General features: G+C 38.4%; 1 protein-coding gene across 1 annotated transcript; it reads left to right on the top strand.

Annotated features, from left to right (window-relative positions):
* LOC139936680 (xylosyl- and glucuronyltransferase LARGE1-like) lies at window positions 1-24,334 on the top strand. The gene is made up of 18 exons (XM_071931546.1): window positions 1-125; window positions 2,477-2,761; window positions 6,590-6,701; window positions 9,475-9,800; window positions 10,371-10,405; window positions 11,322-11,417; window positions 11,860-12,021; window positions 12,849-12,980; window positions 13,676-13,771; window positions 14,501-14,692; window positions 15,055-15,156; window positions 16,186-16,273; window positions 16,693-16,817; window positions 17,412-17,567; window positions 18,585-18,764; window positions 20,958-21,082; window positions 21,286-21,384; window positions 21,623-24,334. The coding sequence occupies exons 2-18, from the start codon at window positions 2,662-2,664 to the stop codon at window positions 21,711-21,713; spliced, it is 2,217 nt and encodes a 738-aa protein (XP_071787647.1). The 5' UTR covers window positions 1-125; window positions 2,477-2,661; the 3' UTR covers window positions 21,714-24,334.
* Window positions 24,335-25,370: the final 1,036 nt, after the last annotated feature.

Below are 25,370 nucleotides of genomic sequence, written 5' to 3' on the forward strand. Positions count from 1 at the left end.
GTGGCGCTATACTACATTCACGGATGGTTAAAAAACAACAAAAAGAGGATGGCCAATTTGCTGTAGTTCGAAACGAGCCTTTGTCACACATGTCACAAGGATTGAATTGACCACGAAGGATTAATGTGAGTTTGTTTATATTCTAATAATATTTTAATGAATATGTTGATTGACTAAGGCATTGTTATTATGTGAATGAATGTGGTTTGTACGAGTACACTGACTTTTAATTTTATCTGTTGGTTTTCGTGATCATTCATGATCATGATGTTGACTGTTGTTGACTGGCTGTAGTGTAGTGTATGTCTATGTGCACTGCATTGCACTGCTGGTGGGGTGGGGGGAGTCTACTCATTGAAACAGAGGACTATGAGAAAGTGAGGGCGTCTTCAGCTTGCTATACGATGCCTTCCCATGGCTGGGTGACCTCGAAGACTCTTGCATCGAAGAATATGACCCCTACTACATAACATTCAAAAAACCTTTTGTCAGTTTGTAGTTGCGATAATGTAGCCCTCCTCTCCTTTGCCATCGGGAGGAGGGTTACGCTATCGCTCAAACTACTCAGTTTGTTGTGGGCCTGTTTTTATTTCAACACAATATGATATACCATTATCAAAAGGGACAATTCTCGATCAAAACTGTTTGTTAAGTGTAAAAGAAATGTCCTTGATTATATTCAGGTGGAGTTTACAAGAGTAAATACACTCTAAGCAGGGACATAAATAATAACAAAAGAGGACAATTTGGGTCCAAGGTTCAGGGAAGGTCCTCAGGATAACTTTCCGTATGGCGCCACCACTTTTTCACTCATTTTTACAAAAAGGGATAATATCAATCAGGTAAATTAGATACTATATTATTTTATTTTGAATGAAAAAGTGGTGGCGCCATACGGAAACTTTTCCGGTCCTCAGTTGGAAAACGTGTACAAAACCAGTGGGAGCTGTTGCAAAAAGTAATAAACAAAATTAAAGTGGGACAACAGGAGGTCCACGGTTGTTGCAGGCTTTTAAAATACAAGCTTGTAGAATCTTCATCTTCTTCTTCCTTGTAAAGTGCAGGTTCAAATGGTTGAAGATGTACGCACTGCGTGTGAGCGCATGTGTTGACTTGGGCAACAGAAATTTGTGTCAGGTGCAGATAGAATTATGTACAGGTGCGAGTAAAAAGCTGGAGATGAGGTTTACTTCAGCCGGGGTCCCTTAACGCCAGTTTGAAAGCGTCAAGGGACGGGTATGCCGTAGGATCAACTGGGGGTTGTTCCAGTCCCGGATGGTGTGTGGGAAGAAGGAGCTGGCGTAGACTGAAGAGCTGGTACATGTATGTGGGATTGTGAAACGAGAGCCATGACCTCTTGTTGATGTGGTTGAGTGTGTGAGAAGGGTGTTCCAAGGGATGTCGACCAAGTTGTACAAATGTATATTATTTTGTACATCATTTGAAGGCGGTTTTGGTAACGACATTCCTGAAGAGAGGGCCATTCGAGGTGATCTAGCATGGCGGTAACACTGCTCGTTCTTCTATAATCTCCCATGACGAATCGAGCTTAGCTTCGTTGGACTTGCTCTAGCTTCTTGATGTTAAGTTGCGCGTGGGGATCCCATGAAGTTGTTGCGTATTCGACTGCTGGTCGAATAAAGGTGGTGTAGACAGCTTCTTTGATTTTCTGGCTGCTGTGGCTCATATTGCGGGAGAAGAAGGCCTTGGTGCTACATGTAGTGGCTCTTTTTGAGATGTTGTCAACATGGGTGTTGAAGCTTAGCTTCGGATCACGGTGAACTCCCAGGTATTTAGAGGAGTTGACAGCCTCCAAGGTATGCCCATGGATGGTGTAAGAGGCAGGGACAATGGTCTGCTTGCTGGTGACTCTGACTACTTGGCACTGTGTTGAATTGAAGCGCATCAGCCATTTCATTTCCCAGTCTTGGAGGGCGTCGATATCTTTCTGGAGGCTGATGGCTGTGTGGATTGAAGAGATGTGTCTGTAAACAACAGTATCGTCTGCAAACAGCCTACAAGTAGTTGTTGAGCTTGAGAGGCAGTCAGGCAGGTCATTGATGTACACTAAGAAGAGTAGAGGGCCGAGTACACTGCCTTGAGAGACTCCAGATGTGACGCTGGTTTCGCTGCTCTTCTGGCCATCGACGAGAACACATTGACTGCGGGAGTGGAGGAAGTCTGTAATCCATTCCAGTGCCTTACCTCTTACATCGTAATGATTGACTTTCTTCAGCAGGTGCCGATGAGAATCTATGCTCGTGTGTGCGTGTGTACTCTTTGGCTGCAATCTATTTCTGAAAATGGACATTAATTAAAAAATAAAAAATTAAATGGCATGTATGATGTAGTTTGATTAGACCCCCCCCCCCCCACCCCCCATCCCCCCAAAAAGTGTTGGGATGTGAAACTCCGAAAACTATGTTTCTGGATTATGTGTAATAATTTTTAAATGAACTGTTTCCTCATCCCACAGATAATGTAACTGCGATCATGAGACAGCAGCAAACTAAGTAATTGGTACGCTCACGAAAGCACAAGATCTTTTGGGGGTCGACGCTGCTCAAGATTGTCACTCAGAGAAACTTCCACGTATGAAAGACTTGACATGATGCAATAGATACCACCGAGTCCACACATGAGCCCTACTAATCCAGGAGTATGAATGTGGTCAAAGTAAATAAAAAACCACTGGGTGTAGCACTCGTAATACTCATCGTGACGGTGGTGGGAATAAAGTACTTATTCAACAGTCAAGATGGTAAGTCAAAAGGTTACAGTGCTAGGGTTTGTGAACATTTAGTCTGTTACAGGCTTGGACTTTGCTCTTGCAGAGGCAAAGCAATCTTCCGCTGGTGTAAGGGGCACAAGAAAAATGTGTTTTTATATTTAAACCTGGCAAAGGGCACCACAGCAATTGCTGTCATGGCTGGTGTGGCCATAGGGTAATCCGAGGCCTGGGCTTAGTTTCCTTAGCTTTGAAAGGGAACCCATTTAAAGATGCTATGTCAGATTTTTGGCCCCAAACATTAACTTTTTTGAGTGAATGGTATTTCAAAGACTATCACCCGCTCTAACGAAAAAAGTTTAACTTTTACTTTTAATGGTCAGGAACCACAACAAAAATTTAAAACGTTTCTTATAAAACACATAAGAATTGGTCACGTGATATATTGTCGGGATCCCGACAAAAACTAATTTTGGGCACTTTATTTCACTGCTACTAATAATTGGCGGACTTTTTCGAGCAATGGCTCAAATGAAAGCTTGTAACTTTCTCGACCCCCATCAAATACCTAGATTGAATTTTAAATCTAAATTTTTGGGTCAAATCGGCCAAAAATTTGACAGCATCTTTAAAACTGTTTATCCCATTTAATTATATCTAGGGATCCCAATCCAAACTGTTCACCTGGGGGAATTTTTTTGTGGGGCATTCTGAATTAAAACAAGGTCCTCACAATGTAATTTTTACTTGGTGTTTATCTTTGGTTTACAGTCATACTACTCAATTGAGGACATTCTAAATGATCTTGAAACGATTTTTATGAATCTGAGTTGAAGCCCCCACCTCAATTTTGTTGTGCATATCGCTCCGAGTATCATCCAGATATGCTGGTACTAGCGCTTAAAGGGAAAATCCTGTGTTTTTTTCTAAACCATGGAGGCAGGGGAGGGGATAACTCACTTTTACCAAATCTACTACTCATTATTCTTCTTGGTAGTATCCACAGAAGTTCAAGTAATACAGAACATAAGGGAATCAATGTGTGGTGAAGAGGTTTTCAACTAGTGGTTTAAACCCACCGAGGCCTGGTTTTTTATAATTTTACAGAGACAAAGTCAAGGTAATTTATCAAGAACCAGGCCTCGGCGGGTTTAAACCACTAGTTGAAATCCGATTCAACACACTTTGATTCCCATTCATCTTTTCGGTTAAAAAACATCAACACTTTTTGGTCAAAAAGTAAAATAAACGCAAAAATTATTAACTGTTCAATGATTTCTTTTAACACGACACCCCTCCAGCTATGAAATGGTAAGGCCCTCGGGTAAACACTGCGTTACAAGTTTATCAGAATGGATAAACTGTCTTAGGTGTTTATGAATATCCTTTTAAAGTTACCGGTTTTGCGCCATGCACTTTGTTTGCATTTCCACACTTTCCATGATGCATTGAGAATTTTGAAAACATTTATTCAATCAAAGACACCATCAAGGCAGTGATTGTGAGCATCTTCCTCCAGGGATTTGTTCAAAGTAATCAGGGTATTCCCCTTTAATGTTTAGTTGTTTACATTCTGACTATGAGTACATTATAGCAGGCCTGGGGTTACACAGCTCTAGGCCTTGTATGCCATGGCCTGCGATGCCCCTGGTCTTGACCCTGGTGCCCCTTTAAAGCCATTGGACCCTTTCGGTACAGAAAAAAAAAAAAAAAGTTCACAGATTTACAAATAATTTACAGGGTTTACAGAAGGTAATGGTGAAAGACTTCTCTTGAACTATTAGTCCATGAAATGCTTTACTTTTTGAGAAAACGGTAAAACAATATAAATTCTCGTTAATGAGAATTACGAATTTGTTATAAACACATGTCATGACACGGCGTAACGCGCGAAAACAGGAGTGGGTTTTCCCGTTATTTTCTCCCGACTCCGATGTCCGATTGAGCCTAAATTTCCACAGGATTGTTATTTTATATATATAAGTTGTGATACACAAAGTGTGGGCCTTGGACAATACTGTTTACCGAAAGTGTATAATGGCTTTAAAAGTGTCCCATGATAGACTTTCAGATTGTACATGTTGTACAGTGGCAAGTGCCCTTTGCAAAATGAAAATGGCCTTGCCCTTTCAAAGATGAAATTTCAGGCCTGATTATAGGTTGGCTGAGTGGTTTCTTTCCCCGCTTTCACCTCTGTTGACCCAAGTTCGAATCTTACCTCAGACAGAGCCTTGCAAGTTGCATTTGGCCTACATGTAGGTCTTAGTCCCTACCTGATTACATGGTGTTTCCTCGATCAAGGTTTTCCATCTAAAAAAAAAAAATTGAATTACTAAATTAATTGCAGGTTATGTATATAAATTGTCCGCAATTTTCGCCTGGCAAAATAAGATTGCATTGAGTTGGCAAAATATTGTGTCGTTTCAGTAGCCATTGATACAATTTGTGCAGCATTTTTATGTAGATGAAGTCATCAGTCTGACTTTTATATCTGGTTTCATTGGCAGTAATGTAAGTGACTCAGAATATTTCTGTTCCCCTGGACAGGATGCCAGTAATTGCAGGTTGCTCCCCCAGCTCATGCCTATACCCATTCGTAGTCCTGGGTGCAGAGAAGCAATCATGAAAAAGTTCCTTTCTCAAGGAAGCAATCGCGCGCCTGACCAAATGTCGGGATTCAAACCCACATTCTGTAATCTACAAAACTTGAATATTGCCCTAGTATGCTCGGCCACTTTAATATACTCATGTTCAAGGGGAAATCGCTCACTGCATCAGAATAGTTACTTGTACTAAGAATTCATACATTTGTATTGTAGACAGTTACATCCATTACAGCCTGTGAATAACCTCTGGGGTTTTTCTTGAGAGCTAACATGCCCATGAATTTAAATTGATAGGTCTTCATATGATGCGAAGAAAATTACAATACATTAGGCCTATACCATGCAAGTGGTACTACCTTAATGATTCTGCCTCATCAAACATGTACAGTCACACATTTTGTTTAAAGCCATTATACTCTTTCGGTAAACAGTATTGTCCAAGTCCCACATTTCGTGTATCACAACTTCTATATCAAATAACAAACCTGTGAAAATTTAAGCCCAATCGATCATCGGAGTCGGGAGAAAATAACGGGAAAACCCATACTTGTTTCCGCGTGTTTTGCCATGTCATGACATGTGTTTACAATAAATCCGTAATTCTCGCTATCGAGAATTGATATTGTTTTAATGTTTTCTCAAAAAAAAAAAGCATTTCATGGAATAATATGTCAAGAGAAGTCTTTCACCATTACCTTCTGTAAACCCTGTAAATTATTTGAAAATCTGTGAATAAAAAAAAAAATATTCTGTACCGAAAGTGTATAATGGCTTTAAGGGCTCGTTGCCAGAATGTGAAGTCATGTTTTAAGCATCATGGTCAACATGAGCTACGTGCACATTATCACTTTAGTTACAAATTACTGAATAACACCCTGAATAATGCTTGGGGCGATCTATTTATCCAATAAAACGTGTTTCAGATTTGTTATGTTTGCGAAACAGTAGGCAGAGTATCAAGCATAAGAGCATTATATGACCATTTTGCTACATAATTTTAAAGGAACTGGATACTATTGGTAATTACTCAAAATAATTTTTAGCATAAAAAACTTACTTGGTAACGAGCAATAGAAAGCCGTTGATAGTACTGTAGGTATTATAACGAAATTGGAGAAATGGCTCCCTCTAAATTATGTAGTTTTTGAGACAGAGTATTTTGCTCACTCAAATATTAACGACTTTTTGAAGCTTTTTTATTAAAATGCATAGAACTGAATGCACACTAAACTAGAAAATCTGTTTGTGTAATTAGGGTATCATACAGAGGGAGAGACGGTGTATGATTTCAAGAAGCGAGAAACCATCATGGCCGACAAGCTTCTGGAGATTGAACGGGAGAACCAGATGCTCAAAAAACAACTCAGGTATTTGGAATATTTGAACATTAACCCTCCTCACCATTTCATTCAAATGTGTTTATGATTTTTCGAAGCTGTCAGCCTAAAATTTGATATCATGCTGTCATGTGGTGAATTCATCTATGTACACACAGTCTAAGTAGCTAGTGTTGGACCATAACGGTGGTCCGCTTGCCAATACCAGTGGAAACCGCGAAGGACCAGCTTGCAGACCAGTAAACAAAATGGCTGACAGTAAAAAATATCGGCAGCGGTTCTACAGAACTATGACTATTTATAGTCAAGGTTCAGGGTAGACTACCCTTACACCGTCTGACCATTAAATGTCATCCATTTTGATTCTGAAGGATACACTATGCCAGCCTGTGATATAATAGTGACTGCATAGTACACAGTCAACCCTCCTACTGTCCTACCATTCACTCTCATCCATTGTTTTTTTTTAATTTATTTTTTTTACTGATAAACGATGCCAGCCTCCATCTTCAGTTAGTACATTGCACATTTTTGCCACAAATACAACATGCAGCCGATTTCATGAAACGCTTGGATTAATCCTATCTCGAGTTAGGACGAGTAACCCGTCCTAACTTAGGATTAATCTTAGGGTTTGCATGCTACAGTGCAGGGCTGGGACTCGACCGGAGTCCTAAGATTAATCCTAAGTTAGGAAGAGTTTGGTGAAATTGACGGCTGTGCAGTTAAATGGTGTCAAATTTTATTCAACTCACTGGCCACTTTTACAATCAATCCTCTTACAAAAAATCGTGTCCTCACGAATGGTCGAGAATGATGCATTTTGGATAATGGTTGCACCTTTAATGGAGATTCAATGTTAGAATACATGCATTCTCAATGCTTACACAAGCTGCCATCAGGGTAGTCGGGAAAATAAAATGACACCATATGGAATTCTAAAGACTTGGGTGCGTCACAAGGAATTGTGTGTATACAGTCTTTGGGAAACTGTTAAGTGCAGGGACAGAGGAAAGAACACAAAAATGCTCCACAAGGATGCATTTTTGAGAATGGTTGCACCTTTAATGGAGATTCGACATTAGAATGATGTACATTGTACATGTATGCTCAATGCTTACACAAGCTGCCATCAGAGTGTCAGGGAAAATAAAAGGACTCCATATCGGGGAATTCTTAAGACTTGGGTGATCCACAAGGAATTGTGTGTACAAAGTCTGTTGGAAACTGTTAAGTTCAGGGACAAAGGAAAGAACACAAAAATGCTCCACATGAATTTATGAGAATGGTTGCACTTTTAAAGGCAGTTGACACTATTGGTAATTACTCAAAATAATTATTAGCGTAAAACCTTTCTTGGTGACGAGTAATGGGGAGAGGTTGATGGTATAAAACATTGTGAGAAATGGCTCCCTCCGAAGTGCCATAGTTTTCGAGAAAGAAGTAATTTTCCACAAATTTGATTTCGAGACCTCAAGTTTAGAATTTGAGGTCTCGAAATCAACTATCTAAACGCACACAACTTCATGTGACAAGGGTATTTTTTCTTTCATTATTATCTCGCAAGTTCGATGACCGATTGAGCTCAAATTTTCACAGGTTTGTTATTTTATGCATATGTTGAGATACACCAACTGTGAACACTAGTCTTTGACAATTACCAATAGTGTCCACTGTCTTTAATTGAGATTTGACAATGCATGCTCATTGTTTACACTTGGCTGCCATCAGGGCCCCTATTCATAAAGCTTGTAAGCACAAAAACATACCCAAAAACATGCCAAAGCACTGGAAAATCTTGCTTAGCAAAAACAGGTTACCAGCCAACATTCAATACAGTTAGCATTTTTGCGAATGGTGCCCCTCTCAATGTCTGCTTAGCATAGAAATGTGTCAAGCAGTATGTCCTGCTAAAGAGCTTCATGAAATTGGGACCAGGAGGGAAGATTGTCCTAGTTATTGCAAACAGCTGGGTGGACTTAATCTGAATACAGGGTCATATTGGGAATGTCTGCAATGATTGTTATAAATAGTCACAACAAGGTTATTGAATCTACATGTTGATGTTCACACACTGATAAAGCAGGATAATATCTATCTCAGAGTTAAGTGTATGTCGTTCACATTGACCCAATTCACTGAAATAAAAACTTGGTTGCTCCATTTTGGGAGTCACTTTTTCTCTATGTCTGTGAAGTGCACATTTTTTAAAGTAACAAGTAATATTTAATCACAAGTGAAACTGACTGAGTAGACTTTATAGTTTGGGTTGAACAAAGACAAATTTACTAGAGCGGGATTTGAGCCTCCGTTTGAATGTGCTGGTGCTGTCTAATCCTTATTTGGCGATCTCCCTGGTTTGTCAATACCTTTGTTCTGGGGTGCCAGTCTGAAGCCAGAAAACCATTAACTGTAGTGCTGGGATAACACCCAAGTTTACAATACAACCTGGGAAGCGGCAGCCAGGGGATCACGGGGGTGCATTTATTTTATTTTTAATATCAGATATGGAAACAATTGTTATGAATGAATGAATGAATGAATGAATGAATGAATGAACATTCCTCTAACTCAGTAACTGCATGAGTGAGTGTGCGTGTTGGCCTTCACATTACAAAGGGCGCCCTCATTGTTGGATATTACAGCCAGGCTGAACCAGCGTGTGTGCGTGTAGTAACTGTGTTTAGAGTTCGCAAATTCTATGTCCAGCCACATGCCTGCTATATGATCATCATGACAGTCCCCCTTTAATAGACACTTGACTACTGTATATTTCTAAATATTTCTTCCCACCACTTTCTAGCATATCACAAAGTCAACTCCAGCAGACCTACGAGACCTATCAAAACGTTCATGTAGAAACTGGGAATGGTACCAGCTTCAACCACTCCACAGAGGGTAACAAGACTATATCAATCAGCTGTCCCAAGCAGCAACCCGCTGTCCCTAAATGTGAAGTCATCCACGTGGCTATCGTGTGTGCCGGTCACAACGCCAGTCGTGAGGTCGTCACGCTCATCAAATCGATTCTTTTCTATCGGAAGAATCCTCTGCACTTTCACTTTCTGTCGGACGAGGTTGCCCAAGTCATTCTGGAGACGTTGCTCAGAACATGGGATGTACCTGGAGGTAAGTTGACGACGACGACTGATTTCTGAATGACTGCTGCTGAAATAAAGGAATTATACTTGTGCTACTGGGCAAGCTGGTTAGCAACTCATCTAGAGTTGCGAAAGGTTGTGGGTTCAAATCCCACTCAAGTACCAATAAGCATGTGGATTTTTTGCATAGGATTTTGGAAAGTGTGAAGTATAATACACATTGGTGGATGGGTGAAACTGAAATAATGTTCTTCTTTGACAGTGAAAAAAAGTACTTTCTAAGAGTTCTGGCTGAGTGCATTTCCAACTCCATCTAAATATTCCAGTCCATGGTAACTCAGCACTCAAATATGTTGTCTGTGATGGAGATCATTTATTATTTTTGTGTATAAGGCACAAGCGTCACTTTTGAAATTTGAGGTGTCGGTTTTGTCCAAAAGCTTGGAATGTTCAAGGCGCAAACGTCACGTTTGACATTTGAAGCAGTCGGTTTTGTCCAAAAGGCTGGGAATGTTCAAATCCTAACTACCAAGCTCTGTGTACTCTACCTCTTCATTTCTTTGAGGAATAACTTTATATTTTTCCTATCTTCCTGTAGTTAAAGTCAGCTTTTATCTGGCAGAAGACTTCAAGGTAAGCGTTTTATATGTAAACGTGAAGTACAATTCATTCATTCATTATTGGTTTATTCTTTTAAAACAGAATCCCATGGCAACCAGAGGTCAAATTGCAGAGATTAATAATTAAACAAAATTACACTATTGCAAATTTAAGACATAATTGGTTAAAGGATTTGGGTACTTTTTCAAAATGTCCATAGATTTACATTAAACTTACAGGTTTGAAGATAATGATAGTGGAAAGCTTCCCTTCAAATATTACTTACTGAGTTGCTGTAGTTTTTGAGAAATGAGTAAAACAATGTCATGAAAATACGATTGTAAATGATTAAAATAATTTTCGTCTCATGAGACGAAAATTATTTTCATGACATTATTTTACGCATTTCCCAAAAATTACAGCACCTCAGTACGTTATATTTTCAGGGAAGCTTTCTACTATAATTATCTTCAAACTGTGTAAGTTTAGTGTAAATTTGTGGACATTTTGTTTTTTTGTCCTACAAAAGTTACGTAGACCCTTTAAGGAGAGGAAATAATTTATTTACAATTGTATAAAACATTTTTTTTTTTTTTTAAGTTGTGACACAGTAAACTGGATAAAAATATTTCAGGCGCAGCTCGGTGAATTGCGAGATCAGCTGTACATATCCATACCACGTGACTGTCAGAATAATGAACGACGCTCAACTGCAGATCTCTAAATAATTCACAAGCCTCAAAGTGGCTAGTACATGTATGAGTGCTGTTCAATGAGGGTGCTATTCTTAGGCCGTGTCCGAAACGACGACTTCGGCTACAGCTACGTCTAGATCAGCGCGTCTACCAGTGTTGAAGAATAGGCAGATGCGCGCGATCTAGCAGTAGCTGTAGCCGAAGTCGCCGTTTCGGACACGGCCTTACTTTGTGTATTTTATTCCTTTTGTCAGAGTGATGTATCATGGATTCCAAACAAACATTACTCTGGACTGTTTGGTTTGATGAAGCTCCTCATTACCAAGATCCTACCAGTGGACCTAGACAAGGTTAGTACACCAATATCATGAGCAATTCTACAGCGTGACTCATGTTACGTTTACCATGGGATAGCAATGTGACTCACATTGCATTACTGTTATTGTTCTTCTTTTGTTTCTTTTTATTTATTGTGTGTTTGGTTGTTAGGGGTATTAGTTTCGTCCATTTGTCCTTCTATGTTATTGTTTATTTTTAGTATTTTTTTTTCCTTTTTACCCACCTACTGCTAAGTCTTTTTATATAATGTGAGGGCTCTAAATGATCAGCTGTGCAAACTATACACTTACAACAGTTAGCTATGCTGTGTATTTGTCTTATAATATTTATTGCTTGGCAACAGACAACTCAGGATAGAGTGAAATGGAGAACCGGTGAAGAGGCTTTCCTCCTGCAGTGGAGTGAAAAAGGCTAGAAAGAAAGAATTTATGACTAGTTTGATTTCACTTTCAGACCATTGTGCTGGACATCGATGTGACGTTTGCAACGGATATTGCCGAGCTATGGAGAATGTTTGTTAAGCTGACAGGCAAGAAGGCGATAGGCTTAGTAGAAAACCAGAGCGATTGGTACCTAGGTACTATATGGAAGAAGCATAAACCATGGCCTGCACTGGTGAGTAATGGCTGTAGTAGCGGTAGCCCAAACACATCAGTGCCATCTTTTATAGAGCTGCTTAGCGGTAAGCAATTTTCATGCTTACTGTAGCAGGAAAATTTGCTATGGTGTAAATGTATTGTCACAGGTTGGCAAGAAAAGTTGGCGGCCATCTTGCGTGTTCACGTTGGATTTGTATTGTTACGTCATTAATTTCCGTGCAGTAAGCACCGGAAGGTTAGATATGCCTTTTAGTGTGCTTACCGTGCGCTATGAAATGGAATTCGCGCAGTGAGCAGTGAACACAAAATCGGCCATTAAGCAGCTCTATGAAATTGGCCCTGATATAACTCTGAATGATGCCAGAGTCTAACCGATTTGTGGAGTAGCAAATTTGCCCGGACCATCTTCTGTCATGAAATTACACAAAAACTTTACACATTGTTAAGGGATATTTTGTTCAATCTTTTAAAATAGCCGTCCAATCATGTTTCTAGACAAACGTTTTTTATAGCCAAAGGTGCCTAATCCAAACAGTCACCATTCTAAATGGTGTTTAAAGCTGTGCGTGGTGTGAAGAATAAGAAAACTATAAATATACATGTAGTAGACTTGCGGCTACTAACATTCTCCTGAAGATGATCAGAGTACACTGTGAAAAACATCGAGACTACACCGGCTCTTTACTCCCTCACAGAGATTTTACTCATGGTTGTACCCACAAGTCTACTATTTATAGTTATCCTTAGTCACCATTGTGTGTAATCCAACATTAAAATATAAGATATTTATTGTGTCGACCATTCTTCAAAATGGCTGATTGTGTTCTTTGACTGGTCTACTAGGGGCGTGGTTTCAATACTGGTGTGATGCTGTTCGACCTGAAGAAACTGAGGGAGCTGGGCTGGATGCAGATGTGGAGATTCACTGCTGAGAAGGAGCTCATGAGTCTTCTGTCTGTCTCGCTCGCTGATCAGGTGAGTCTCATTGTATTTGTATGTATGGTGGTTCGTTACAGTGTGAGGGCGCTCTCAATAATGTTTTTGTCACTTCCGGGGTATATGACTGTGACTCCGTGGGCTGATTGTGTCTTCTTTCAATTTTGATCTTGACATACATGTACAATGTATGCATGAAAAACCACTAGCACCATACAGCAGCTCAGGGGCCGATTTCACGAAACTTTACGCAACTGCGCAAGTCCACTTGCGCAACGTTTATGGCGTAACTTGCGCCATAAACGTTGCGCAAGTGGACTTACGCAGTTGCGTAAAGTTTCGTGAAATCAGCTGCTGGGCTGTATACTTCTGCGCAGGGAGCTGAGAAAGATTAAAGGAATGTTATTGGCCCAATGACCAGGGCACTAATGTAAATACATAGATTGATGTTATTAAATGCAATGTCTCAATATAGCATTTGGCTACCAGTGCAGTGTTTTTAAAAAACCAGAATAATAAACAATAACGGTGGTTTTTTTTCTGGTTTTTGAAGCACTTTGGGGTTTTGGCTCTACATGGGACATAGCATGTGTGTGCCTCAAAATGCCACAATTGTGTGCCTCAAGATGCCATGGTTGTGACATAATGAGGTATGGGTTGATTGCTTCTAGAAACAAGCTGATTGTAGGAGGGTTTTAATTGATTCAAACCATTTGTCTTTATTTTCCTGTCAGGATATCATTAATGCAGTGATTAAACAGCATCCTTATCTTGTGCATAACCTACCATGCGCATGGAATCTACAACTCAGTGATCATACACGTAGCGAGGTAATTATTATTAATGGTGTATTTTTTATCTCATCAATATTGATAAAAAGACACTTTTGGTAAAAATACCCAATTATGGTCTCTAATGTTCAAAAGTTAGTTAGTACAATAAAAGCTGACAACATTAAAATGTACATTCATAACAAAACCCATATATATTTGGTTTGCGGTAACACCATGTGTGTATCTACTTGCCAGGTAGAGTTTGTTTTTAGAGAACTGTTTTTTTTATTCTACTACCGCAGAGTAGATTAATCGGATTGTTCGGGAGACTTCTCAGTTCTGAAAAGAACTGTCCTGCTTTTTAACTACTATCAGGGTGGAAGGTACAGAAAATTGGCTGGGACTATTACTTAAGCTTATAGGATTGTAATTAACTGCACTGCCACGGAGTCAGTTCTTTTATAAGATATCACAAGCAGTGCACCTGAAGCTGACTAGGGTGCAGATTTTTTTGAGCAAGCGCCATGGGTGCGCTATACAAGGCTTCGATTATTTTTATTATTATTCTTGAATTTGGTCTAAACGTTTCGACTAGCTAAGCTTGCTCTAGTCATTGTCAGGAAACAAAACCCCCAAGATAAAAGGGCAAATGACCCAGAATTACACAAAAAGACAATCTGATGGGGAACAGACCCCTTGCTCTTGCACCACAAGGGTTTCAGGTCATCGCAGTATATTTTCCCCCTCTATTTTAAACAATACTTATTCCATTTCTGCCCTTGACAGCTGTGCTATGCAGAGGTCACTGACCTTAAGGTCATTCACTGGAATTCCCCCAAGAAGCTGCGTGTGAAGAATAAACACGTGGAGTTTTTCCGTAATCTCTACCTGACGTTTCTTGAGTACGATGGCAATCTACTCAGGACCGAGTTGTTTGGATGTGCACAGGGAAAAGGAAATTTGTCACTAGAAGAGAAGGTGAGTTGTTTCAGAAAGATTTGTTTGAGATTTAACCTTACATGTACACAAACCTTGAGCTTCGCTCTTGAAGAGGCACAGCACCTTCCCTCTGGTAAGGGGCACTGCAATGAGGACAATGTAAATTTGTATTGAAACTTTGCAAAGGACCACAGCAAAAGCAAACAAAACTACGGTATGTGCTGTGGTTGCCTGGAGTTACTTCAAAATCTGTGATCAGTGAGGATTAAAGGTGAGAGTTCAACTGAGGAATGAGTGGTTATGAGTCGCCCAAAATGAGTGGGATCTTGCTCATATAACCTCAGAGAATTCTTCAAAAAGTTGGACAACACCATTTTCCTAATTTCTTATTCACTCTGCAGTTCAGTAAACTTGACGAAGATGACCAGTGCTACGAGTTCCGAAGAGAGAAAATACTCACCCATAGAACTCATTTATACTACTTAGAATATCAGTACACGCCGGTAAAGTATACATTCATCTTATTTCTTGACTCTCTTATTCTGACTGAAAGGTTCATAAACCTTCATCAAGGAATATTGATTTACTCCTATTTTAAATCACAGGCCTGTGAAACGTCAAGAGTTTTCCTGATTTCAGGAAGTTTACATGGACCTCACTTTGCTGTCCAAATATCTTGAAAGATTACTTATTATATCAATACTCTGCATTTGTATTGATAAATGTACATGTATAGACAAGATGTTGGTTTATGTGTAGAAATGCCTCAACAACACAGCACCTGGCTATTTATCCTCTTGCCTGTCTCTCCATCGGCCTGGGCGCTCAAGTCTACGCTCAGCATCCGACACTACTCGCCTCATGGAACCAAAATCTGTCAAGCTTCTGAAGTCTGCATCTAGTCATCCTTTTTCTCTTTTTGCTGCCCAAGCATAGAATGCACCCAGTAACTCAATCAGCGAATCAGACTCTTTATGTGAATTCAAGAAATGTATCAACAAGTTTTTATACCCAATCTGACACGCTGCGTTCTTGATGTAGTGGGGCTTTATAATGCCTTACATTTGTGTTTGTATGTACACATTTATATGGTAGAGAATATTTAAATTATCTCAAACGACACTTTTCACTCAGTTTTGTCATGAAGTTCTGGGCCCAATTTCATGGCTTTGCCTACTGCAGAATTATTTGCTTACTGTTTTCCGTTTACAGTGTAAGCGCTGAATCTTTGTGATAGCTGTGTAAGTGAAGATTTCTTATTAACAAGCAAAAACCCTTGCTAATAATAACCTGTGAAATGCCCTTCTATTAAGCATGGGTTTGTATGGTTCCGTAAGTGCAGATTTCAGTAAAGGCATGCAATTGGCTATAAGGCTTTTCACATTTGTATTTGTATTTGATTTGTATTTTTGATATTTTTGTATGTAAACTTTCATCAGGAAAAGGAATTTCATGTATTTTTTAACAGGACTAATAAAATATTGAGTTGAATTGGAGTGAATTGATATTGTTTGTGTGTGTTTGTTTGACAGAAGCCAGATGGCAATGATGTAACCCTGATTGCACAGCTATCCATGGACAGACTACAAATGCTAGAATCTATCTGTAAACATTGGGATGGTAAGAACATTTTATAATAACAATAATAATAATAATTTATTTTTAATATAGCGTCTTACATAAAAAAAATCTCAAAACGCTGTACAGTGTTTTACAACACAATAAACCCAGCCTAAGACAATTTCACTTGTAAGATGTTGGCCATGAATAAGCATGTTACAATCAGAAAATATAATTTCAGGTTGAAACACAGAAAAATTGGTTAGAATGGGACTTGAACTTGCGCCCTCTAGATTACCAAGATATCTAGCCCTATTTTTCTTGTCTCCCGCTATTTTGTTGAAATCTTTCTTCAGAGATGCCAGTCGGAAGTCAACTGACTCGCAACCCTGAATCTAATCATTCTTTATGTCTTGTTTTTGATACTGTCTTGTACCAATCATTGAAATAAAGCATCTTGAATTTATTCTCATCCCAAGGTCCCATAAGTCTTGCTCTGTACATGTCCGATGCTGAAGCCCAACAATTCCTGCGTTATACCCTGAGCTCAGATGTACTGATGAAACGCAAGAATGTGGGATATCATGTTGTCTACAAAGAAGGGGTAGGATAAGAAATGTTTTTGTGTATCTACATTTTCTTTTTCTTAGGGGTCATTTAAAACAACCAATGTTTGAAATTTCGATCTTTATTTTGCAACAGACCGATCCATTAGGCTTTGCCCACAACGCTTGTGTGAGCAAGAAGACGTGAGCCTCTCCAACGCCTTTCTGCACAACTCTGCCGCATGTTGGACCTTGTTTTGTCAGACTTTTGGTTCTATAATGGAATGTAATTGGTCAATATGTAATGGGGCGGGGCTTAATGGATCGGTCTTTTGTGGGTGTGTGGGTCAAAAGAAATGACTGAAAATCTTAATTCAGTTTTCATTTTATTAATAATTAATATACTCTGGTTTAAAAGATAATTTTGTTGTGCTTAGTAACATTTCGTGCTTAAGCAGCTTCGTGAAATGAGGCCCTGACTACTAAGCTTAGGTAGTACAATAAACAGAGAATATAATTCGTTATAATTGTCAATGACCATTTTTAAATGCCATTTTCCTTATGAATGATGTAATTTTTTAGTGGTCCCTGCCTTTAAGACGCTACGTTATCACTCAACATTTGACTTACAAAGTTGTAATTATTTGTTCCAGCAATTCTACCCGGTGAATTACCTGCGCAACATCGCCCTAGAGCAAGCCAACACGCCTTACGTCTTCCTATCTGATATAGACTTCCTACCTATGTATGGTTTGTATGCATACCTCAGGAAGGCTATCGATATGATGGACATGAAATCATCAGACAAGGTTAGTAGACTATTCCACTAGGTAATGGGGGGGGGGGGGGGGGGGGGGCGGGGGGGGGCGGGGGGGGGGCGGGGGGGGGGGGAGACAACCATGTTCCATTATGTAATGGGTGGTGTTGGGACACTAGGTGGCAGCAGACTACCAGCTGTGACACTTGTGTCCTTAAGCAAGACACTTAACCACTGCTTCGTTTTTGGATGGGACATAAAGACGTTGGTCCCATGTGTTGTGTAACGCATATGTAAAAGAACCCAGTGCACTTATCGAAATGAGAAGGGGTTCGCCCCGGTGTTTCTGGCTGTGGCTGCTGTAGCACCTTGTAAACCCTTTTAAGGTGCTACATAATTGGGTCTCAGAATTCATAACTTTCAATAACCTCTCTCTCTGTATAAATGTATATACTTGGTGCCTTTAGTACCTTGTTGGAAGATACGTGCGCTATTTAAGACTTAAATATTACTATTATTACCAGGTAGTTTTTAAATAGACCTCATTGCAGATACTCAATACGCACGCTGTAGGCGTTGAATGAGGTGCATGCTGGTCTAGCTAGCGATCAAGTTTGATCCGTAGCTAGACCAGCATGTACATGTACATGTACCTCATTCATTAGTTAGCGCTTGCGCAATGGGTATTTGCAAAAATGTCTATGTTTACATAATTCTCAGCAAATGCTCACTTCTGAGACAATTTAATTTACCTGGTAAGTGTGCTCTGACCTAGTATCTGTATCTTTAATTAGAAGTTGCCCGTTCTAACATTTGCCACATCATTGCCGCTTGGTTGTAACTTTAATTTTGTTTCCCCCATGTTTGCCATTTTGTTTTCTTTATTTAGTTTGTACTACTCTACATGTACTACATGTATGTGAATAAATGATAATGTGCTTTGTTGTGTCTATAAAGTGAACTGAATTGAATAAGTATATTTTCCTGAATTATCTTTATACAATCTTTAGAATTGTCGGAAACCATTTTAATATGCCATTTTCATTATCAATGATGTCATCCTTTACAGGCTTTAGTGGTCCCTGCCTTTGAGACTCTACGTTACCGTCTGACTTTCCCCAAATCTAAAGCGGAACTACTTCACATGCTGGACATGGGGACTCTATTCACATTCCGCTACCATGTATGGCAGAAGGGCCATGCCCCAACCAATTTTGCTAAGTGGCGGACGGCCACAACACCCTACCAAGTAAGTCAATAAATTCGGCAGCCGTTCAATCTCTTTTTTTGGTTCACATAGATTAACTATTTTCCCCGCGTCCTCCGTGCTTATTATTTTGCTTTCCACTTAAAAACAAGAACCTGAGAAATTCCAATAAACTTTGTACAATTAAATGTAGGACTAATCGTTTCAAAAACAGTTGCTTCCCCTCCCTAGTAGAGCTGCTCAATCACCAATAATTTGACTGGCCTGCAGATAAATTGTTTTCATTGTGTAAATATTTGTATTGTATACAAATGTATCTTCTTACATTTTTTAAATTTTATTTTCAAATCTACTCTACTTTTATAATCTCTTATTGTATATTTGTATATTTGTATATGTTTGAATGTATTTTTATATTGTAAACCTAAACACAATTCAGCCTTTTGGCTGCTACGTTTGATATTTACACATTGTAGCGTGTGTCATGGCTGAGTGGTCAAGCGTATCAGACTCAAGCTTATGTATTTCTGATGAGCAGAGTCCCGGTCTCGACACTTTTGTTTTTGGCCACAAGCGAGACACATTTTTGAGTTAAAGGCTTTCAAGTCACAGTCATTTGGTTATCTCTTTTAATGCCAGGCATGTGCGATTGGCTTATTGTCCCTTTTGTCTTATGTTTGTCTGTCCTTTTGTTTGCATGTCTGTCTGTTTGATTTATTCCTTTGTCTGTCTGGCTGTTTTTTTTACAAGCTTCTGCTTATCAAAACAGCCCCATACTCTTTTTATTACATTTATCCTGCTTACTGCTATTTAATGTTATGTTTGCTTTACTCAATAGTTACATGTAATTGTCGATATCTTTCATATAAGTATGGAAACAAAATGTGTATTTGAATTGAATTGAGTATATTGTGGTTTCTGTATTTTGCTCTGTTTGTTTTGATATGCCGAATAAATAATAATAAAAATCTTAAGGTGTGATGTCAAAATATAAATCACTGTGGTGATAACTGACAACTTATCTTCAGGTTAATCTTAGTGCTTTGTGAAAATTGGGCCAAGTACACTGGGATTTGCCCTCGTTGTTCCTGGTATGGTTGGCTACAGATTGCGCTGCATCACCTTGTAAAAAAGGGTCTGATAATTCAAACACCACATTCCTCCATCATAGCACTTTGAATCAAGTGGCAAAGATGCCATATGTATGATTGATACTGTTATATTATTGTTGCAATGTAGGCACCTTTACTGTTTTTAGTTGTGAATATCAAACTACTGAATATTGCATATTCCTCAAAAAATCTGTGCACTCTGTACTATCCCTGAAAGATTTGTTATTAAAGGGCATTGCTTTAGGCGCCTTGCTTCCTTTGGTAATTTGGCGCTATATAGAACCAGTTATTATTATTAATGTATTTGTTTTTAATATAATATTTTTTTAAAACATTTATGCAGGGTATTCCCTTACAGTAAAACTTACTTAACATAAATTAGTTTTAATTAGCAATAATAAACATTGTTTACCTATAGTTAGCAATGATAAGATAATGTTAAAGGCAGTGGACACTATTTGTAATTACTCAAAATATTTATTATCATAAAACCTTTCTTGATTACAAGTAATGGGGAGAGGTTGATGGTATAAAACATTGTGAGAAACAGCTCCCTCTGAAGTGATGTAGTTTTCAAGAAAGAAGTAATTTTCCACGAATTTGATTTTTAGACCTCAGATTTAGAACTTGAGGTCTCGAAATCAAGCATCTGAAAGCACACAACTTTGTGTGATAAGGGTGCGACAAGGGTGCGACAAGGACCGATTAAGCTCAAATTTTCACAGGTTTGTTATTTTATGCATATGTTGAGATACATCAACTGTGAAGACTACATGTAGTCTTGACAATTGCTAATAGTGTCCAATGTCTTTAACTAGTTGAATCTCTTTTGAGTAGTGTTGGTTCTAAAAAGAACTGCAGCCGATTTCACGAAACGCTAATCCTATCTGAGATAGGATGAGTAACTCGTCCTAATTTAGGATTAATCTTAAGGTCTGCATGCTACAGTGCAGGGTTGGGACCTCGTCCTAAGTCCTTAGATTAATCTCAAGTTAGGAAGAGTTTGGTGAAATCGACGGCTGGTTAAAATGATTTTTACATGGTGCTGCCGCAAACCTCACCTCTCACCATGCAAATGATCAAAGCCTACTTAAATAATTCCTTCTGTATTACTTGTGTTTAGGTGCAATGGGAGCCGGACTTCGAGCCGTACATCGTCATGAAGAAGGACTGCCCAAAGTATGATCTTCGTTTTGTGGGATTTGGATGGAACAAAGTTTCTCAAATTATGGAGGTTGATGTACAAGGGTGAGTGGAGGACAACTGTTTCTATTGTTTTAAATTTATTAACTTAATGTTTTTATTTTTACTATTTTGTTATCTGTTTACTTATTCATCAACTTAATTATTATTTATTTGTTCACACTTGTTATTAATTATTTGTCTAGGGCCTTTTGTTTTGATTCCAATCTTCTAATCTGATAGTTAATATTTGGATTTCTTTGTTACAGGTTTGAGTTCATCGTGCTTCCCAATGCTTTTATAATACACATGCCACACACGCCAAGTTTTGACATCGCTAAATACCGATCCAGTGACCTTTATAGAGCGTAAGTAATTGATGTTTAAAGACAAAATATAGAGGGAACAGAAACTTGTGGTTTTTTGAACCGTTTGAATCCTTCATAAACGTAGATGTAAACAACATTCATTTCAAAAGGTGGTTGCGTTTTTTGATATATTATAATTTAGTTCCAGCGTCATCATGGATTCCTTGTGATAGTCTTTCTGCAATTGGTTGTGTTTCTGCCATTAATTCTCTTTCTTTAATTGATTCTCTTTCTGAAGGTGTCTCAAAATATTAAAGGAAGAATTCCAGAAGGATCTCTCCAGAAAATACGGGTTTGCCGCTTTAAAATATGTCGCTGTGGAGACATGATGAAGGTGCTGCGGAAGAACATGTACAACTTTTTTAACCACAGACGTGTCATTGCACTGGGTTTCAATATGAAATGGATGTATTCAGCTTCGGAATTAAGCAGCCAAGTCTTTTTTCTTTCTTTGTTAACACTTAAGGAGAAAGTACTTAACAGAAATTTCCGTCCGTTATTTTGTTCAACTATGAAGTTGGACGTATGTACACGTTTTCTTGCAGGCTTCCAAATAACCAATGGCGTCCACAGCAATTGCCTGTTTTTGCCGTGGTGCCTTGGGCAAGGTTCCTGTACCAATTGACCTTCACATGCCCCAGAGGAACATTAATGTGCCCCTTTAAGAGCGAAGTTCAAGGTCTGTTCTTGTATTATACAAATGTTTATGAGTGAAATTATGAGAGTGTTTCCATGAAGGTGGAATATTCAGTTCAATGAAGACGGGGGCAGTATAATGGAACGTCCCATCTTTCATTCAAGACATTGGACACTATTGGTAATTGTCAAAGACCAGTCTTCTCACTTGATGTATCTCAACATATGCATAAAATAACAAGCCTGTGAAAATTTGAGCTTGATTGGTCGGCGGAGTTGCGAGATAACTATGAAAGAAAAAAAACACCCTTGTCACACAAAGTTGTGTGCTTTCAGATGCTTGATTTCGAGACCTCAAATTCTAAACTTGAGGTATCGAAATCAAAATCATGGAAAATTACTTCTTTCTCGAACACTAAGTTACTTCAGAGGGTGCCGTTTCTCACAATGTTTTATGCTACCAACAGCTCTCCATTACTCATTACCAAATAAGGTTTTATGCTAACAATTATTTTGAGTAATTACCAATAGTGTCCACTGCCTTTAAATTATTTCCTCTGGGTGTTTGGGTTGGCGTAGTGAGGTATTTTGTACGCCTTTTACCTCTAAGACCCTGGTTGGAGTCACGCCAGGGGCACTACCCAGATTAGGTTTTCAGTCCGTGTGGGTTTTCCCTGGACTAAATCTCTGGGGTTTTCCTCCCACATCTTAAACTGAAATTTCCTTCCTTGTCTTCTCTCCATTGGGTTCTTGGCTACTACAGTGATTATGTTCACTTTTCTGAGAGTCCTTGGTTTTACAACCAGAATAAAATACATTTTGTTTGTTTTAATACCAATAATTAGTACATCCAGTGCAATGACATATCTCATTATGCTTTTGTCTTTTTTAACATTTTGTATATAATATTAAAAGGCGGACTGCCAACATCGGCCTTTGTATATGGTGCTTTTATGGCTATGTTTTTCATGAGAAGAAAAAAATAAGAAAAATCATAGACAGTAAACTAATTGTTTTTTTTAAATTACTAAGTTACTTAATGTGTTTGTTCTAAATGTTTAAAGGTATTTCTTGAGAAATGTGGATTTGTAGTGTAGGAGTTTAGATGAAATATTGTTCCACCGACATGTTTAAATTCGTGCGTCTTTGACTGCTGAGAAAAACGAGAGCAACAACTGATTTCTATAAGCTGTCAGAAAGACCTTGTATCAAAACTAACATAAAAAAAACAAACCAAAATAGGTGATTTCACAGGACTTTGTGAAAATATTTTTATAACACTGATGGTTGTTTGGGTAAAACATAAACAATAAAAATCTGATTTATTTTAACACTTCTGGGTATTTTGGAGAAGGAAGTTACCGGTAAACATTTTTTGACTTGAACAAGTTGAGGATTGGTCGTACTACAAATGATTTTAATATTGTTTAAAGGACTTGCCTTGGATTGATCGAGTTGGTCTTTGAAAAGCATTTGTAACCATTTGTTATCAAATGCATATGGGTAGAAAGATGTTGTAAAAGTAGAATACAATGGTCCACACAAACATGCCTCGAAATTGCGTGGTTTTTCTTTTACCTCGTTGACCATTGTCGGCCATGTATGGGAGTCAAATTTAATGGCTGACCGTGTTAGTTCGCAAAGTAAAAGGAAAACCACGCAATTTCGTATTCTACTTTTTTAAACATCTTTCCAACCTTATGCATTTCATAACAAACAGTTGCAAATGCTTTTTATAGACCAACTCGTCCGATCCAAGGCAACGTGTTCCTTTAATTACAGGTAAAGATTAAGTAATTACAAATAAAAATCATGTTGATTTGAATGAAAAGACTACTTCATATATGTACCAGTATTACTAATGCAATACTTAATTGACGAAATTTAACTTTAAACAAATTAAATACAACAACTTTTGTTAGAAGGGAATTGGAAAGGCTTTCTGCTTAATTTCTTTAGACAAAAATTAGCTCATTTTCTTGTTATTGGTTTGTAGGATTTGAAACTTTGCATGGTTGAAGTAGAACTAAGAGAGTTATGCGGTAACTCTATGTGAATATCTCTTTTTGAGTAGTGTTGGCAACCAAAACTACTCAAAAATAGAAGACATGATATTTAAAGTGATGAAATAAAATGTTTCTTTCAGATCAGTATTCATTTATTTATTGATGGTTTATTAACAACAATTCACATGGCTCATCTACTTTGCGTAGTACCGTGTGCAAATAAATGTTTGTATACATAACGATGATCTTTTTGTAGGTAAATAACAAATAATTATGTAATGCCAGAAAAAGATTTTAATAAAAAAAATGAGAGAAAACAAACTTTGAATTGTTTTGTGTTTATTTTCATTCTTCCATCATCATGAGGTCACATGATTACATAGACGATCATCTACCACCGTGACTCCTCGTCTTTGTTGAAGTAATATTATATCACAAATATTGGATGCGCAATCGTTATATTTGTTTGCAATGTTTATGTTTTTTTGTCAACATTCTTACCCGAGTAAAAATTTGTTCACAGAACTCTGGTGAGTACTGAGTATAGTGCTAACAGACATGAGTATTCTTTATTCCCGATGCAAATTTAACATCTATTAAAGTTTCTTAGCTTGTGTTGGTAAAATAATTTTGTTTTTGTGAGCAGCATGTGCATGATCCCTATCTGCTGCAGATCTGGGCCCATTGTCATGGCTCTGCTTACCATCAGCAATGCATTGGCCCTTACCGAAGCAGGCAAGTCCGTGCTTATTTGTACTTCAAGCGTATTTCCTGCCGTCGATTTCACAAAACTCTTCCGAACTTAGGATTAATCTTATGACTTAGGACGAGTCCCAACCCAGCACTGTAGCATGCAGACCTACTTGAGATAAGACAAGTCCTAACTCTTTGTGGTTTAGCAGGGATTCTTTGCTTGTGCACATTTCGAGGCAAATTTGTGTGGATCATTTTATTCTACTTTTAAAACATCTTTCCAACTATATGCATTTTATAACAAACGGTTACAAACGCTTTTTATAGACCAACTCATCCGATCCATTAACCGTCTCAATTCGCTTTGCATTTATAATAGTGCCCTGGTCATTAGGCCAATGGCATTCCTTTAATCTTTCTCAGCTCCCTGGGGAGTAAACAGCCCCGAGCCGCCGGGGTGCTCTGAAGGCTTTTTTTAAACTCAACAGCAACCTCTGCCCTCGCAGGTACTTTATCCCCAAGTGGAGAGAAACAATTGTAATAAAGTATATTGCTAAAGGACACAAGTGTCATGACCGGGATTTGAACCCACACTCTGATGACTTTAACCACCAAAACTTGAATTCGAATGCTCTAAAACCACTCGGCAAT

Source organism: Asterias amurensis, chromosome 4 (assembly GCF_032118995.1).
Source record: "Asterias amurensis chromosome 4, ASM3211899v1".
Taxonomy (NCBI): Eukaryota; Metazoa; Echinodermata; class Asteroidea; order Forcipulatida; family Asteriidae; genus Asterias; species Asterias amurensis.